Source organism: Cervus elaphus, chromosome 27, assembly GCF_910594005.1.
Source record: "Cervus elaphus chromosome 27, mCerEla1.1, whole genome shotgun sequence".
Lineage (NCBI taxonomy): Eukaryota > Metazoa > Chordata > Mammalia > Artiodactyla > Cervidae > Cervus > Cervus elaphus.
In genome coordinates, this window is record NC_057841.1 from 29,686,759 (window position 1) to 29,705,547 (window position 18,789).

General features: G+C 43.4%; 2 protein-coding genes and 1 pseudogene across 5 annotated transcripts in view; 2 read left to right on the plus strand and 1 right to left on the minus strand.

The window, feature by feature from the left end:
• The window catches only part of DSC1 (desmocollin 1), a 154,802-nt gene that overhangs the window by 36,375 nt on the left and 99,638 nt on the right, over positions 1 to 18,789 (plus strand). The window lies entirely within an intron of this gene.
• On the minus strand, positions 5,061 to 5,855 carry LOC122684650 (annotated as a pseudogene).
• The window catches only part of DSC2 (desmocollin 2), a 36,755-nt gene continuing 34,024 nt past the window's right edge, over positions 16,059 to 18,789 (plus strand). For 2 of the 3 annotated variants that reach the window (XM_043888774.1, XM_043888775.1), the window contains exon 1: positions 16,059 to 16,558. In XM_043888774.1, the coding sequence (XP_043744709.1) occupies positions 16,490 to 16,558 (69 nt within the window). In that variant the 5' untranslated portion in view covers positions 16,059 to 16,489. The remainder of the gene's footprint in view (positions 16,559 to 18,789) is intronic. The other variant, XM_043888773.1, reaches the window with a different exon arrangement.

An 18,789-nucleotide genomic window follows, 5' to 3' on the forward strand; every position in this document is an offset into this window, starting at 1 on the left:
GTGCAGAAAGTGGACTCAGGCCCCACCCCAGACCTATTGAATCAGAACCTGCACTTCAGCAAGATCCTCCAGGAAATCCCTCTGTACATGAAATTTTGACATGCTCTGTGTAGATGATCCCTTGATTGGAACCTGAAAAAACTAGTAGATGAACAACACGATTAGCCAGTTAAAGTGAGCGCACAGATAGTCTCAGACAGCAGGTCTGTGGCTGTCAAAGGGTAGGGGAATTTGTCCTGGCTCACCTCGCGACCCCAATTCAAGACCAGCTGTCTTCTGTCTTCTGTCCACCCGCACAGCAGAACCCCCACCCCATTCTGTGTTATTCTGTACTTGGATAATTGACTCTCTGTGAATTTTGTACCTTATGGTGCCATATGTCGGAGAATATACTATGGTAGACTTTGACATTATTTCTGATCATGTCTAGGCAACCGATTTACCAAATTATGTTTAAAAACCAACTTGAATAACGTGGATAGTTTAAGCAATGCATGCAGTGCCCTGAGATCATTTTAGCAAATAGATGTCTTGACATATTCTTTTCTTACTAAGCCAGCTCATCACTACATGCCTTTTTAACCTTTTGTTTTTCTGGATGTAGCTGACTTAGAGTATCATAGGTGTGGCTAGGAAGCTGTCAGAACCAGTTGTATTTTACTGAGTAAACATATTCTTTCATTATTATTTCTTTTAGTTTCAAACTGGAAAATCAAGCAGAAGAAAATGAAAACAAATTTTCAGTTATTTTCATTTTAATAATTTAATATTTATACATGATTAATTAATATTAAATATATAACAAATGGACTTCCTGGTGACTCAGAGGTAAGGAATCCATCTGCCAATGCAGGCGACACAGGTTTGATCCCTGGATTAGGAAGATCTTTTGGAGAAGGAAATGGCAACCCATTCCAGTATTAGTGCCTGGGAAGTCCTATGGACCAAGGAGCCTGGAGGGATACAGTCCATTGGGTTGCAAAGAGTCAGATATGACTTATCTACTAAACAACAACAAATATGACAAATACTTATTAAAACTTAAATGTTAATTTGGTACTGATGTTTTAATATTAAATGTATTTAAAGCTAAATATTAAGGACTTCCCTGGTGTCTAGTGGTTAAGACTTCGCTCCCCAGTGCAGGGAGTGTGGGTTCGATCCTTGATCAGGGATCTAAGGCCCCACGTGCCTCACAGCCAAAGCACCAGAACCTAAACAACAGAAATAACATGGTAACAAATTCAATGAAGACTTCAAAAATGGTCCACATCAAACAAAATCTTAAAGAAAATAAAGTTAAATGTTAAGGAGACGTTTGACACTGACAAACATATATCCCTTGATAGTTCATGAAAGTCCACTGGGGGACACTGCTGATCGTCTACCAGCTATCCCCTCACCTAGCTGTTTCTTACAGATGGAGCTTAATTTCATTCGAGATGGCTATCGGAGACCATTATGTCCCAATCCTTTGAACTAAATTCTGGTCAGTGAGAAGTAAGTGGATTGTTGTGTCTGAAATGTTTGAGTAGGTGTTTTAAAGGAGCTGATTTAGCTGAAAGATGTCTGTAGTTTTTGTGTTTGTTTTGTTACCCTCAGTCGCATTTCATGATTGCTGGAACACAGATGTGATATCTGGTGCTCAAGCAGCTGTCTTATGACGCTGCAAATTGGAAACCAGGAGCCACTTGTTGAGAGTGGTAGAGCACAAAGACCGAAGAAGCCCAGATCCCTAGCGGCTTTGCAGGGCCTGGACTTCATGCCTCTAGATTGTCCACTTGAGTGAATAAAGCTTTCTGCGTTTAAGCAATGCAATTTTAGATTTTCTGTTAAAAGTAGCTAGTTTAATCTGATGTAGGGAGGATAGAGTTTGGATAGAAATAATTGTTTTACTTAAGTCATGATACAATAAAATTAAAATTAATCTGCTTTGGGAACTCATTTTCTTTAGGCTAAGATGTCAAAAATGGTTGATTTTGAAGATAGTTCAGTGTTCTCTGAACAGTCCTGAGACAAAATAAAGTATTAATTATTTGTTGTTGTTTTGTTGCTTAATTGTGTCTGACTCTTTTGTGACTCTGTGAACTATAGCTTGCCAGAGTTCCCTATCATTGGGGTTTCCCAGGCAAGAATAATGGAGTGGGTTGCCATTTCCTTCTCCAGGGATCTTCCTGACCCAGGGATCAAACCTATATCTCCTGCTTGGCAGGTGGATTCTTTACCACTGAGCCTTACCTGGGAAGCTGGAAGTCCAGAAGGTGTACCTTTTCTGGGTCATTTGAACATACTCTTTTTTTTTTTTTTTTTAACTCTTTCTAAAGTCAGAAGTCATGTTTCTAGCAGTAAAGGATCTGGATTATTCTATTAATCTGGTGTATGATCTTTAACAAGTCATCGAATCTCATTTACTTCAACTCCTCAACTATAAAAAGGATTTTACTGTTGATTTTATCAGCCAAACAGATGTTCTTCAATGCAAGGATGATGTTTCAGCCATCATTGTGTTCTCCCTTACACCTGTGCTTGACAAGAGTTTTTATTTGTTTGCTTGTGTGTATGTTCACAGTATACATACATGACATTTTAATATTTAATTGATGCATTGTTAAAATCTTTAAAGAAAATATCTTCCCTAATTTTAAAACACACTTTTAAAGATTTAGCATACTATTTCTACTGCTTCAGTCTCTGTCCCTGTAAATTGTGTGATCAAATGGATGTGCTCCCTAAGTCTGAGGGATTCAATGGTTGCAGTCTAATATCCCGAGGCATTGTTTTTCAGCTAATTACTATTGGTGTATGCTAAGTCTCTTCAGTCATGTCCAACTCTTTGTGACCGCATGGACTGTAGCCTACCAGGCTCTTCTGTCCACAGGGTTCGCCAGTCAAAAATACTGGAGTGGAAAAAAAAAAAAATTAAAAAAAAAAAAAATACTGGAGTGGGTTGCCATACCTTCCTCCAGGGGATCTTCTTGACCCAGCGATCAAACCCGCACCTCTTATGTCTCCTGCATTGGCAAGTGGGTTCTTCACCATTAGTGTCACCGGGGAAGCCCCAGTTACTATACAGATAAATAAAAATAAATACAATTTATTTTCCTATTAATTAATCCAACAAATTACATCACAATCTAAAATGCTTCTTATGCCAACTCAACTAGACTTCACAATGAGTAAAGGTGAGTTTAACAAACACAGGAAGTTGAGGAGGTTTCAACAGGTGACAAAGAAGACAACTTTATGGTTTTGCTGTATGACAAATGGTGATTCCACATGCTGATTGACTTAGATGGAATTCTATTCTTTCATATTGGAGACTATACAAAAAGATATTTTTTTAAATGACCTCAGTGAATTAGCTAGGACTTGCATTAGACTACTTGATGACGGAGAAATGGTTTATTTATTTATATTTAAGTCATGCACCATCTGATCCTGCCAGCTCAGGGCATAGTGTCTCCCAGTAGTCCAAGCCAGAACCATGGGCATCACCCTTGACTCCTTCCCCCACCCCAGTTTCCCACATAGAACTACAGGCAGTTCACTCTACCTCCTAATTATCTCTTAATCAATTACCTATAAAGTGGTTTAAGAAAATCAACAGGTAAAAGTTGATTTTCACTAACGTAAAACAAGTTTAGAGAGTCTTGGACTTGTATGAAGGCTTCTTAATGTCATCTGTGTTCCAGGAGCCTTCCCTTTTTCTGCTCAACCATCCTCTGTACAAATTGCTTCACAATCACAAAATGATTAATGCAATGCCAGCCATCACATCTGAGTCTGGAGTAGAAAAACAAGGAAGGAGGAAGACTTTCTTTTTAGGGAGCATTTCCAGAGACTTCCTCCAACAAATTCTGCCTACATACACTTTGTAGAACTTAGTCACTTGTTTATCCCTGTCTGCAAGAGAGAGTGAGAAATGTGGTATTTCAGCTGACCAAAGTCAGGGCACTGTAACTAAGGAAGATGTCTAATAATGATAGGAGGTAATCTGTGGGAAAAATATGGTTTCTTGGTCTTTTAAAAAAAATCTAATTTTAATTTTTCTGGCTTTGCTGCACTGCATGTGGGATAGAACCTGCAACCCCTGCAGTGGAAACATGGAGCCCTAACCATTGGACTACCAGGGAAGCCCATGGTTTCTTATTCTTAACCAGCATTATCCTGCTCCAGGCAAATAAGGGGCTTCTCTGGTGGCTTAGACAGTGAAGAATATACTTGCAAGGCAGGAGACCTGGAGTCGATCCCTGGGTTAGGATGATCCCCTGGAGGAGGGCATGGCAACCCACTCCAGTATTCTTGCCTGGAGAACCCCATGGACTGGGGAGTCTGGTGGGCTACAGTCCATGGGGTCGCAAAAAGTGGGACATGACTGAGCGACTAATACTTTCACTTTTTTTAGCAAGTAAGATTCTTAGCAAAATATTTATCCCTTATTTGATAGTTAAGGGCCTACAGAGTAATTAGGCGGAAGGCTCATGCTCTTTCACTTGTCAAGTTTTAAAAAATATTGCAAAACAGAAGTTTTAAAAGTCATGTAAATAAAACCTCATTTTTTTCAAAAAATGCAAGATGCAAAACCTGTTTGCATCCTTAAGCCAGCTGTGACTTGCAAATTTTGTTGGAGGGTGGTGGGGAGGAGTTGAGGCTGAGGAGAAGAGAAGCTCTTTTTTTTTTTTTTGATGTCTGATCTTATTTATTTGTTACTCTTAGAACATCTCATTTTTTTTTTTTTTTTTTTTTGCTGTTAGTCATAACAAAAGCCAACATTTATTGAGGGAGTCCTTATCATGTAATATCCAGTATTCTAAGTACTTGGCATGTGTTAATTCATTTAATTCTTTTTTTTTAATTAATTAATTTATTTATTTTTTCAGTGGGTTTTGTCATACATTGACATGAATCAGCAATAGATTTACACGTATTCCCCATCCCGATCCCCCCTCCCACCTCCCTTTCCACCCGATTCCTCTGGGTCTTCCCAGTGCACCAGGCCCAAGCACTTGTCTCATGCATCCCACCTGGGCTGGTGACCTGTTTCACCATAGATAGTATACAGAACATCTCATTTTTGACTGGACTCAGACTTAGAAGTAGAAGCTCTCAGAGAGGACAGCCTCTGTCTCTTGGCAATCTGTTCCTGCCGTTTTTCTTTGGCCTCCTTCATTCTCTTGGCCAAAAGTTTAGCATATTCTGCAGCCTTTTCTTTGTTTCTCTTAGTACGCTGTTTCTTCAGAGCAATACGCTGGCGTTTGTGTTGCAGAACTTGTGGAGTCACGAGACGCTGAATCTTGGGTGCTTTAGTCCTAGGTTTCTTACCTTCTTTGTTTAGGGGCTTTCGCACAACATACTGGCGGACATCATCTTCTTTAGAGAGACTGAAAAGTTTGCGGATTCTGCTAGCTCTTTTGGGACCCAGGCGACGAGGCACTGTAGTATCAGTGAGTCCAGGAATATCCTTCTCCCCTTTTTTCACGATGACCAAGTTGAGAACACTCAGATTGGCATCCACAATGCAACCCCGTACAGATTTGCGCTTTCTCTCTCCAGTCCTCCTTGGTCTGTAACAGGAATGCCCCTTACTCAGTAGCAGGCGAACTCAGCCATGGGTCAAGACACCCTGCTTCATGGGGAAACCCTGCTTATCGTTCCCGCCACTGATTCGGACCACATAACCCTTCCATTCTTCACCCAGAGCGTCAGCAGCAACTTCTGTGGCCATACGCTTCTCGTAGAAGGTACGAAGTTTTCGTTCATCGTCCACTTCAATGAGCTTCTGGCAGCCAGTGGCCGGGAAAGAGATGTTCAGCTTCATTCTGAAGTGGCCGACAGCCTCCGAGGCGCCACGAAAAAGAGCAGAAGAGAAGCTCTTACAGTGGAAAATATTACGAATAAACGGCTATGTTAAAAAATCAGGACATTTCACTCCACGTGCAAATTTGTGGCTTCCCTTGAAAAACTGGCAGGAGCGGCAACACTGAATCCATTTTCCCAAAGGCCACCAATTGCTTAGAAGTGACAAGTGACTTCTTGAGGGCCCCTGCCAGCTCCAGTGCCCTCTGAGGCTTGCCATTTCTGTCTCAGATAAGAAGCCTGTCAACTGCCGTTTATCATGACACTTGTACTATTGTTCTCTCAAGGTAAATGTAGTGAAGAAAAGAGACATATTTTCTGTGCTTTTATCTTCTCAAAAGCAGAATAATGAAAAAGGACTACTTTATTCAACCAACCTAATATGTTTATTTTAATTACTTCCCTGGACCCTACAGGTCTTAAAGGTTATGACTGCTTGCACTCCATGACTTTTCAATATAAAATAGATTATGTTGTCATTTGTTGTGCAATGGAATTTGCTTCTTCATTATGGTCGTTGTTATTGTCTTCACTCCCATCTTCACATTTGAGTGAAAGCTCTATGAGGGCAGAGATCTTAGTGTCTAAAACAGTGCCTGAAACATGGAAGGAACTCAATAAATATTTGTTGAAGACATTTATTGAGCTCCTACTATGTGAAAGCATTATAGGATACATATACAAATGTTATCTCATTGAAAAAAACTATTAACACACTTCCAAGTTTAGATGTTTACTCTTCCTTTGACCAGTAAGAAAACTGAGGCTGGGCGAGGTTAACTCACTTAAGATCATACTGCTAGGCTTCCGTAGAGCAAAGATTTAAATCCAAGTCTGAGCAAAGATGACCCCGTGAGCATTGTTCCTGAAATGGCCATCTCGGGTCCATAATACAGTGGGAAAAGCATTTTTAGCTTATCAATCCTGAAAGAAAATATGCTTCCTATGAATCTGTGTTAAATATTAATATTTTACATACTCACAACCTCCTATAATGTAAATTTTGATCTTCACCTGGGACATTTCTGTGGTAAAGAGGAAGACACATAATCTTCCTCACTTCAGAGCCATTCTCTCCACCCCAGAATCAATGGGTTAAATAGATGGCTTCCATTTGAAGTTGCTCTTAACTCTTCATATCCTGATAGTAAGCAAATTTGCATTTCCTAAGCAGATGTCTCTTGAATTCCATATCCATACTGCCTATTCCAGGCTTCCCTGGTGACTCAGATGGTAAAGAATCCACCTGCTAATGCAGGTGGAGAAGCCAATGGCAGCCCACTCCAGTACTCTGGCCTGAAAAATCCCATGGAGGGAGGAGCCTGGTAGGCTGCAGTCCATGGGGTCTGGAGGACCAGTGAAGATGGTCCAGATAAGAGATGAGGGGTTAAACACAGCAATGAATCTGGAGACTGATAGTATGTGAGGGTGTGAGGATGAGGCCCTAGTTACTTTCTTGAGTAAGTGGGAGCATCATGAAACCATTAACCGCAAGGAGAGAAGCAAAGCTGTTTTGTTAGTGGCTGCTGATTGGAATATTCTGAACTTGAGGTATTTATGGGAGTCTCGGGAAGGTACTTCCTGTTCAATGAACAGATTTGATGCTCTGCACCCCCACCTTCCATTCTTTATTACTTAATATCCATGCAGTCCTTCTCCAAACACTGGATGCTCACTTAGGGCAGGGAGCACTTTTTATTAACATTTAGTTTTCTATCTAGTTGATAATAGTATAAATACTTTTTTTCTGCATGAATATTCAAAGCATCTTTTCTTTCCTCTGCTGAGGACTGACTAGGCATTCCCCTTATTTTGTCCTGTCCTCTTTCATTCTCTGACCCCCAAACTCCCCTACTCCTCATCCCCACTCTAAGCTAGAGGGTTTTGTTATGAAAATCAAGTTGTCAATGACATGTCAGTGAGGATTACTATTGGGTGAAGTAAAATCAATGTGAGAAAGGATGTGGATTATATCTGGATAAATCTTCTATCAAAAAATGAAAGAAAAGAGATGGAAAAAAAAAACAAGAAGACCAGAGAGTGAGGAGGGGGTTCATTTTATTTATGTGGTGATGATTGTTATTGCTGAGGCTGAGAAAGGAAAAAGCAGAAAAAAAAGTACATTTAAATTTTCAGGAACCAGCAGCAAACCATATAAAGGGCACTCAGAAGGTTAGCCACGGGAAGAAAATATTTTTTAAAAAATGAATTTATTTGGCTGTGTCAAGCCTTGGTTCCTGCTCATGGGAGCTTCGTTGCTTCATATGGGATCTTTCCTTGTGGCCCAAAGACTCTCCATTTGTGGAGCAAGGGCTCAGTTGCTTCTCAGCACATGGGATCTTAGTTCTACAACCAGGAGTCAAATCCTGCACTGCAAGGCAGATTCTTAACCACTGGACCACCAGGAAAGTCCCCAAGAAGACAATTTAAAGGCGATTGCTGTGTATTGAGAATACCCCTGAAAAGGCTAGTTAGTGTCAGGGAGGAGGAAATTTCCCTTCTACCCTCTTGAGTTCTTGTGCCCAGACTAATAATAAAATCTACAGGAAATGGATTAATGGGAGAAAAATAAACATATTTTAATTTGCAAGCACAGAAGTGTCATAGAAATGAATCTAAAGAGTGGCAAAAACAGGCCAATTTTTATACTTTTTAGACAAAGGAACAAGAAGTTTGTGAGGAATTGACAGGACAAAGCGGCTTAGGTTTTCGTGCTTAATTGGTAAAGAATCTAAACAGAGTTTGGGCTTGGGGTAGTCAATTAAAGAAGTAAAAGGTTTGTTTATACAGGTTTCTCAGCCCAAATTCCTTGTCTCTGTGATAAGGATGACCTTTTACCTCCAGATTCAGGAGGGCGTGGAGAGATTTATTTCCCACTTTCAGAGAGACGGAGAGGAGGGTCATAGTGTCCTTCTTGCATTGGCCATTTCTTAAATAGCTTTAACTCAAAATAATCACTATGCCATGGAGGCATGTTTTGAGATGGCCCACCCTGAGCCTTAGTAATAGAAAAGATTTGAAATACTTGAACAGCTTTTCAAAATTAAAAACAATTTTTAGATTAGTGACTATGACTCCTAGAAAACCCACTCTGCTGGGACTGAACTCTGTGTGGGGGTAGGCTAAAAATACTAATATGGTAGCTGGCCAGGTAAATGTTTGGAGACTGATTGGATTGTTTTTGTTTTCAACTTTATTGAGGTACAATTGACCAAATTGATATGCTTAAAGTGTACAATGTGATGATTTCATATCTGTATATTTATGACATGATTATTGGAATCAAGTTAACACATTCATCAACTCACATACTTTAATTTTTTTGTGTGTATCACAGAGTCAGAAACGACTGAGCGACTGAACAACAATCGTAATTTATTAACTACAGTCATCATGCTGTACATTACATCCGCAGAGCTTATTCATCTTGTGTTGAAGGCTTGCACCTATTTCCCTATTTCCCTACAACCCAAATATCTATTTATATATATATATAGCTCTATGTATCTATTTACCTGTGTATCTCTCCCTATTTTAAGCTGGCTTCCCCAAAACTGATCAGATGAAAAACATTTAACCTCAGTTTAGTAAATTAATCCCTCCTATCAGTTTCTTTGGAGGGAGTTACATAGAATTGTCTTTATGACAATTACATTTCTATGCTTGTAATTACAAATCAATGTTGTAACTAGAAGTTCATTTTGTTTATATATATACACTTGTGGGACATAGTGCGTGCTAAGTCACTTCAGTCGTGTCTGATTCTTTGTGATGCTATGGACTATAGCCCACCAGGCTTCTCTGTCCGTGGGATTCTCCAGGCAAGAATCCTGGAGTGGGTTGCCATGACTTCCTCCAGGGGACCTTCCTGACCCAGGGATCAAACCCGCATCTCTTGGGTCTCCTGCATTGCAGGCAGGTTCTTTCACCACTAGTGCCATCTGGGAAGCCCAGGGAAGATAGAGATGGAATAAATTGAAGACATAGGAAAGAAGGAGAAGAATTGCTAGAGCAATGTTCTTGAGTAGGTGGGAGGAGATGGGAATGGAATCCCAAGTGGAAAAGGTGACATTAGCCATGAACAGAGGCAGTTCCTCCACATATAGAAGAAAAGACCATGTATATGGCACAGATGCGGACAGCTGGGTCAGTGTGAGGAAGCTTGATAGTTTTCCTTAATCATTTCTATTTTCTCTATGAAATAGAAAGCTAAGTCAGTAACAGAAACTGAGGGTGAAGGAGTGTGTTTGGGAAGCTTGAGCAGAAGTAAGGAAGTACAAAAATACTGCCAAGGAGAGTGAGGAAGTGAAAGGACTAGACATAGAGCAAGACTACTGGGCAGTTCTAAAGCCTGCTTAAGATACTGCTCATGACCTTAAAGTGAAACTCCTGAACTTGGATATGAGTTTATCTCTAACTGAGGTTAAGTAGAAAATTAGTTTTGTTTTTCTCTAACAATGAATCAGTTTTCCTAACACGAACACTAAATAATTTTCTTTTCCAGTGGTGTGTACTGTCCATACTTTCATCATATATAAGTTCCTGTTTCTGCACTGGTGTCTTTCTGAATTTTAATTTAAAGCTCTTTAGCCTATTTGTCTGTTTTTGTGCAAAAACCATGCTAGTAATTCTTGGTTGGCCCTGCTTACATTTTGCCAAATATACCAATACATGTCCATCATGTTTGAGATCAGATTAGGAATGCCCACCCTGCTGAATTTGACTCAAGACATGATTTATTTTAATAGGCCAATAAGCATTAAAATCAGGAAAACAAAGAGACTGTCAGGAACCATTCATTCATTTACTCACTCATTCAATAAATATTTATTAGGCATCTATTATGTGCCAGGACTCATGATGATTAATGCTGGTGAGATGGGCAGAATCAAAAAAAGTCAACTGCAGTCATGAAAATGTAGTCTTTGGTGACTGTGTGTGCGCGCTCAGTCACTCAGTTGTGTCCAACTCTTTGCAACTCTATGGACTACAGCCCTCCAGGCTCCTCTGTCCATGGGATTTCCCAGGCAAGAATACTGGAGTGGGTTGCCATTTTCTTCTCCAGGGGATCTTCCCAACCTTGGGATGGAACCCACATCTCTGGTGTCTCCTGCAAATATTAATAAAAAAATGACTCAAGTTTAACATTGTAATTGTGACAGGTGTTCTAAAGAAGAGGCAGCTGTTTGGTAAGAAAGATTTGACTCTATCAGAGAGGGTTTGACCTTGTGGGGAAGGAAATAAAAGTTGCTATTTATAGGATGAGTGGGAGGAGAGACAGGAGAGAGATAGAAGAGAGTTCCAGGGGAGGGAAGAGCAGATACAAAGCACCCAGCAGATGGTAGGAGCCGCTGGAGTCCAAAGATATGAAAAGATGTGGATGTGTTTGTGTACAGTATTTAGAGATCAGACCGTGCAGAGGAAGCCAGGCAATGAGAATGCATAGACACAGCCAGCAGAGAAAGAGGAAAACAGGAGACTTGGCTGTCAGAGAAGCCAAGAGCAAATACGTTCTAGGTGAAGTGATCTCACAAAACTGTGAGTTTCCTGTCCCTAGGTCCACTTCAGAAGAAGGTTGTTGTTTAGTCGCTAAGCCATGTCTGATTCTTTGCAACCCCATGGACTGTAGCCCGCCAGATCTCTTCGTCCGTGGGATTTGTGTTGCCCTTTCCTTCTCCAAGGGATTTTCCTGACCAGGGATCAAACACATGTCTCCTGCAATGGCAGGCAGATTCCTTACCACTGAGCAACCAGAAGGTCCTCAAAAGAGGGTAACAGTTTGCAATTCATGAGCAGATTTAACAAATGATTTTTTAAAAAGTAAATTTAATTGGAGGATAATTGCTTTACCATATTGTTGTGTTAGTTTCTGCCACACATCAACATGAATCAACCATAGGTATACACATGTCCCCTCCTTCATCCTCCGTCCCACCTTCCACCCTATCCCACCCCTCTAGGTTGTCACAGAGTACTGGGTTGAGCTCCCTGCATCTTACAGCAAATTCCCACTGGTTATCTATTTTTCAGGGCAGCAGTGGAGAGACATAGACATAGATAACAGACTTGTGGACACAGTGGGGGAAGGAGAGGGAAGGACAAATTGAGAGATTAACATGGCAACAAATGATTTTTACGCAAGGTGATTTTCCATCCTTATGGAATGCTGTTTATATATCATTTTGCACTTAACTTGAGATTAGTCTTTTCTTTTATAAAAGCATCAGCATGAGATGAATTGCAGATGAAGAAGGATCCCTTAGTTGTTTGCCTGGAGCACAAGCCCTTTCTGTTTTAGGCACCACAGCAATCTCAGTGCTGGGAGCATGCCTGAGACAGAGTAGATACTGAGTAATATTTGTCAAAGTAGTCAATTAGTAAAGCAAATAATTCAAAATTCTGTGGTTGTAAGGATATATTTGTTCACAGCACTCCACGGTGGCACATGTAAATGGCATCTATTAAAGGTAGGAGCAGACAGGGTCAGGTTCACCACGACCGCCTGGGAATTCATTCATTGGCTTCTTTTTATTGCTGTGCTACAGAGGATGAGATGGCTGGATGGCATCACCAACTCAATGGGCATGAGTTTGAGTAAACTCCAGGAGTTGGTGATGCACAGGGAGGCCTGGTGTGCTGCGATTCACGGGGTCACAAAGAGTCGTACACGACTGAGCGACTGAACTGAACTGAATGCTTAGTTGCTCAGTCATGCCCAACTCTTTGCAAACCCCTGGACTATAGCCCGCCAACCCTCTGTCCATGGGATTCTCCAGGCAAGAATACTAGAGTGGGTTGCCTTGCCCTCCTCCAGGGGATCTTCCCAACCCAGGAATCGAACCCAAGTCTCCCACATTGCAGGCGGATTCTTTACTGTCTGAGCTACCAGGGAAGCAAGTTCATAATAAGAATTGACTTATTGTTTGTTTCACTTATTTACTTTAAAAATACATTTTGAAAGGTAATCAAAATTGAACAGTACACTCTTACTGAGCACAATTTGGAAGAAAACTTCAAAGAAATAAGGACTGCATTTAAAAAAAATTATTTATTGGATAATGCTGCATTAGAAAGAAAAAAAACAACTTTTTTTCCTATCGTAAAAGGACTTGGATGGTCCTTGCCCTAAGAAGCTCACAGTGTAGTGGACAAACAGGAAAAATGAACAGAATGTCTATTGAATATGTTAATCACAATACTAGGAATGCATGCCAAGAGGGCTATGGAAATACATGGAAGACATTCAGTAAATGCTTGTTAAATGTTGAAAAAAATTGATCCAAATTTTCAGTAGGTAGGAACTAGCACAAGCTGTAGCATCTCATCTTAGGGTTGCATCGTTTAGTCCTTTTGAATCAGACAAGGTCTGAGGGTCTCGTCAACAGGAAGGAGGCTGAAGGATCTGGGATCGGTGAGTGCCTTAACACTGGGTTTCAGCCCTTGACCAGGACCTGAGGAGAGATACTGGAAAAGTAGGAACTAAGGAGCTGTCACAGGGATGAGGTGGGTTGAAAAGGTACGGGGCTGTGGGGTAAAGAGGGATACCCATGTTAACCAACACTTATGGAGTTCTTAGAATGTGCTAGGTTTCATGAAGCTTATTTAATCCTGTAACAATCCTGAAAGGTATAAATAGTTTAATTGTGCTCTGTTTACCATGGCTATCAGATATTTTCCTCTCTACTCTCACCTGTGAATAACTAGACAATGTCCTTCAATCTTGTTTTTGTCTTCTCCCTTCCGTCTGTTTCCTTTGCTTTGGGGTTCCATTCTGGTCATTGGCCATGCCAAGAGAGATGCACCCTAAACATCACGTGTCCACACGGACCCTTCTCTCCAGGCTCCAACAGTGGCCTTGTGCAGCTCAAAGAGAGCTGTTGCTGTGTGCACATCAGTGATGAAGTGGTATTTTGTTGTTCTTGCCATTTATATTCAGTTTCCACTTTCTGAAATTAGAGAATTGTGAAGCTTGGTTGCAGAGATGTGCCCGAAGGGCCTGGGGTTGCTAATTGTTCATCTTTTTAAGAACAACTCTGGTTCTGACTTTCTCTTTGAAAAGGAACACCCATCTCCAGCCAACTTTCTCAAAAATCAGCCACAAGGAGTCTGAATAGTTTAATTTTAGATGTGGAAGCTGCCATAGACAGCATCCAGTATTATTTTAATTATCTTCCTTAATGAATGAGAGTGCTGAGGGCTGAGGTTACATGAGCAGCCCAAAACACAAAGGAACTTGGTCCTGACTGTTGGTCTGGTGCCTCCTTGACTCATAGCTCAATGGAAAATTATTTCAAATCAGCAAAATCATGTTCACAGCCAAAATACATTCTTAAAAAAATTCCTTTTCTCACATTTCATTGTCTCTTTAAATTATGTCTGCTATTTCAAGATTGTATTATACAAGAAACTATTTCAGAAGCCATATAGTCTAATCTAAAACTATTAAATAAATCTGGTCCCTTGTTTAGAGTTTATATTTCATTTCTTTAAGAAATTCACACACACACACACACACACACACAAGAAATTCACGAAGAAACAAACAAATTACCATCTTAATAGCTTCAGTCAGTTACCTAGTGTGAAAGATGAAAATAAGGATCTAAGGCAAGTTCTTTTCAAATTGCCCTCTTTCCTCTTCTGGAATGTGGGGAAACATGAGTCACCCTTAGGTGTTTCAGGTTAAAGGGTAAGCAAGAGTTGGAAAATGTTCTATTATCCAAGACAATACAGCCTGAGTACATTTGTCGAACATGAAACTGGCATGATATCATCATTAACAGGACGAGGAGTGTTAATGAAATCACTGCTGGAAAAACATGAGGGTTAAAAAATGTGGAAACAGAAGGATGTCAATCAGAGTCTCATGCCGATGACCCAGGCTGCTTTTACAAGCAAAGTTTCAGTGATAATTTTATAAACATGGAGGCAACAGAACAGCTCACTATGTGTCATTCAGTGATAAAGTAGAGCATGGGACTAATGCTTAGAATGTAAGATAGGTACTGTTTGACAATACTCTTGAATTTAAGTATATGCTCAATATTATAATAATTTTGGCTCTATGTATAATGGTATTGGGACTACACATATTTTCAAGAGCTGAAATCTAAGTGTTTTGGCTGGCTTTTCAAATAGGTTTCTCCACACACCCCTGTGCAGACAAACCAAATGAAATGGGACAGGTTTCTTCTTTGTGGTCAGACTTCTCTCTTTAAGCCAGTAATTGAAAAGAGGTACAGCATAATGAGTCAGAATGCCCCGTCATTGCTTTCTGAAGAGCTGCAAGAATACTGCTTTTATATTTTAATCTTCCAGGTTAAGTACTCCTATAATTCACCTGGTTTAAGTATACTTCAAACCTAAACGTACATTTTATCCTATTATTTTTCTTTTCTTACCACGAACTCTGGTTTGGGTGGTGGGAAAGGAAGAAATCTCAGTGAGACGTCCAGGAGTGCAACTTAGGAGATAAGTGATACGAAGGTCAGTGGTTGGCTTTAATTGTGACCAAGGAGGGTCTTGGAGAAAATCAGGAGGCCACATTTAGCCAACGTCTAGGATCTCAGAGAGATTCCGTAGTTAACTCACCCCTGATGCCTGGGTTCCCTTATTTTAATTAATTATTTTAATTTCCTTGTATCTTTTTATTCTGGCCATGACATTTATTTACAAAAAAAAAAAAAAGACCCCCCCCCCCCCGCCCGAAACCAAAGATCAAACAAGATCCCAAGAAAGGTGTGCGTACTGGTCGTCCGCAGGAAATTAACTCCAGGAGAGTGTGGAAAACAGTATCCCTGGGTGCTTGATCGCTCAGGCGTGTCCGGCTCTTTGTGGTCCCAGGGGCCGCAGCGCCCCAGGCTCCTCTGTCCATGAGGATTCTCCAGGCCAGAATACTGGAGTGGGTTGCCATGCTCTCCTCCAGGGGAATCTCCCCAACCCAGGGATCGAACCCAAGTCTCCCGCATTGCAGGCGCATTCTTTACCGTCTGAGCCCACAGGGAAGCCCAGTCTCCCTGGGGCTAACCCTCTACTAGGTGGGCCTTAGGCAGCCGTGACACCAAAGTGCGACCTCTCCACCTCCCTCCCGGCCGGCCTCTGCGGGTCTGCAACTGACCACAGCGCGCGGGGCGGAGTCGGGCCGGGAGCGCGCCCGGGTCCTCGCCCCCTCCCGCGGCCGGGCGCGCTCGGGGAGTGAGTCTTTGTATAGTCAGGGCTTCTGCTGGGCAGGGCCAGCTGTTAATCCTCCAGGCGGACACCGGGGCGTGGGGGGGGGAGATGGGGCATATAGGTGGCGTCCGCTGGTGAGAAACACCTAGCGCAGGTAAAAGGGTGGCGGCGAGAGGGAGTTCCCACCTGTTGCGTTTTTCCAGAAATGAAGACTTAAGAAAATACCTAGGAGGGGCCGATCGGTGTCTTTCGGACGCGCCTGGAAACCCCACCCTCGGTCAGAGGAAAAGCCCTTGGGCTGAGAGGCAGGAGCTTCAGAAAAACCGAGAAGAAAAGCAGCTCCTCCGCGCGCCGGGTCCTCGGCCTCGCACTCCTGCGCCCCGGCCGCGGCCCTTCGCCCCGCCGCGCCCTCCCTCCCCGGCCTCCGGGTGCCTCGGCCGGCGACCTGCCCCGGAGTCCTCCCATGGCGCCAGCTCGAGCCCCAGGCTCCCCGAGCGGGGCCCTCTGCCGGCAACTCCTGCTGACTCTCGCGGTGAGTGGCCGCCTGGACACCGGGCCCGGGAGGGCGCACGGACAGATGCGGGAGAGAGGGGGCACCTTTGGGAGCAGAGATCTGTGGGTGGCGAGCCAGGCGGGGGCTCCTGGCGCCTGGGGCTGGCTGCAAAAGTGCAGTCGCTTGGGGTGGGGGAGGGCGGACAGAGGACGGCGACCTGGGCGCTGCGATCCCGCAGGGGACGAGGAGGAGGGTGTCTCTGGTAGCAGCTGCAAACGCCCATGGAAATCCGTGGCCCCTGGGTACGAGCCGCCGAGCGCCGCCCGCCTGCGCACCTCGCGGGGGAGGACAGTCCAGGCCGGCTCAGGGCCGGGTTCCGGCGGCTGACGGGGCGAGCCGCTGGGCGGACGCGACCAAACGCGCCGATCCTGGGGTGAAAGAGAGGTCTAGGCGCCTTTTGGGGAATTGATCTTAGGCTGTGGGTGAAGGGGAGGGAAGCGCGGGGACCGAGCTGTCTGGACCCTCTGCACGTGAAAATGGTAGACGGCTCCCAGACGGTCCTCCATTAAGGTTTCCATTGTTGGTCCACACGTGAGGTTTCATTCCCTTTAAACTTTGGGGAAATGGTCGCCTCGGAGGCATCCGGACTCTTCCTCCCACCTCCCGCCCCTTCCCGCCCTCCAGCTCCAGTTTCTTTTTCCACTTTACGAAACACAATAGCTACCAGCCCACCTCCCCAAAGCTCTGAGAGAAAGTGGGGGTGGCCTTATTTGGAAAGGACAACGCCACCACCCTCACCCCGCCACCTCCGGGCAGAAAAGCCCGGGATCTCTTTAGGGGAGGGGGCTGCAGGCACGGAATCTAGAGCGGCGGAGCTGTCCCTGAGAGAGTGTGGGACCAGGGGCTGAGCTCCCGGGGTACCCAGGAAGAAGAACAGTTACAGAGACGAAGAGCGAGGGGGCTAAGCCCATAGTGTCCTTTTCAAGCTGAGCCGCAGGCGTTAGGGCTCCGGGCAAACCTAAAGGACACGGGGACGAACCTGGAGAACAGACAGTTGGGGAATTCCTTCTGGGACTGGTGGAACTGGCGGCGTGAAATATCCAGTCAATTTCCCTTACTCTACCGCGCTCCTGTTTAACGGAATTCCTGAAATTTTTAATGAATGAAGTTGTAGTCGTCGCTGTCTGAGAATGGCTTTCCTTATGGACTTCAAACCTTAACTCATTTCCTGGGGCAAGTTAATAACATACAAAGGGCCAGGTGCACGGCAATTAACAGTTCACTGTCGAGGAAATCGAGAATGGAATATGTAAATAACGGTCAAAAATGTCTCTTGATTTTGATTAGATTCTCAGTAAAGTTGACCCCCCCCCCCTTTTTTTGGACTCTTCTTTCTGAATCGTTGCCCTTGAAGGAAAAAAGCATGATTAGGCTCGGGTAATGAAATGCACAGGCCATAAATATTCCCAGGCGGCTCAGATGGTAAAGAATCTGCCTCCAGTGCAGGAGACCCAGGTTTGATCCCTGGGTCGGGAAGATCCCCTGGAGAAGTGAATGGCAACCCACTCCAGTATTCATGCCGGAAGAATTCCATGGACTGAGGAGACTGGCAGGCTACATGTAGTCAACCTGGTCGCAAAGAGTAGGACACGACTGAGCAGCTAACACTGATATACTAACAGAAGTTTCTGTGTATCTTCTCAGGCCCTTTTAGAAAAAGCAGATATAGGGAATAAACTGAAGTTGAATAATCTGCTTTCCTTGACCTTCCTTAGCTTCAAAGCTGCATCGGCCAGAAGTGGGGTGACTCCGGCTGCACCCCTCATCCTGCTGCATTTTTGCTGGTCGGGTTGGTGTGTCTTAAGCTCTTCTGAGGCTCCCGTGCACGTCTGCAGAGCCCTGCCAGCCTCAGATGGTTGTTGTGGTTGTGAGCCTCATGTGTGATAGACGTTTAGAGAAGAGAAGCATTACTGAATAAAAATGGCTTGTGGGACATAATCACCTCCTCCCCATGCACCCAAGTAATCCTTCACCATTCCATGAACTAGTTCCCAACTTCCTCGTCCTGCCTCACCTCACACATTTGCACTCTGCCTCCACCTCAATGTACTTCCACTATGGCTCAGATGTAAAGAATCTGCCTGCAATGCAGGAGACCTAGGGTTGATCCCTGGGTGGAGAAATTTCCCTGAAGGAGGGCGTGGCAACCCACTCCAGCATTCTTGCCTGGAGAATCCTCACGAACAGAGGAGCCTGGTGGGCTACAGTTC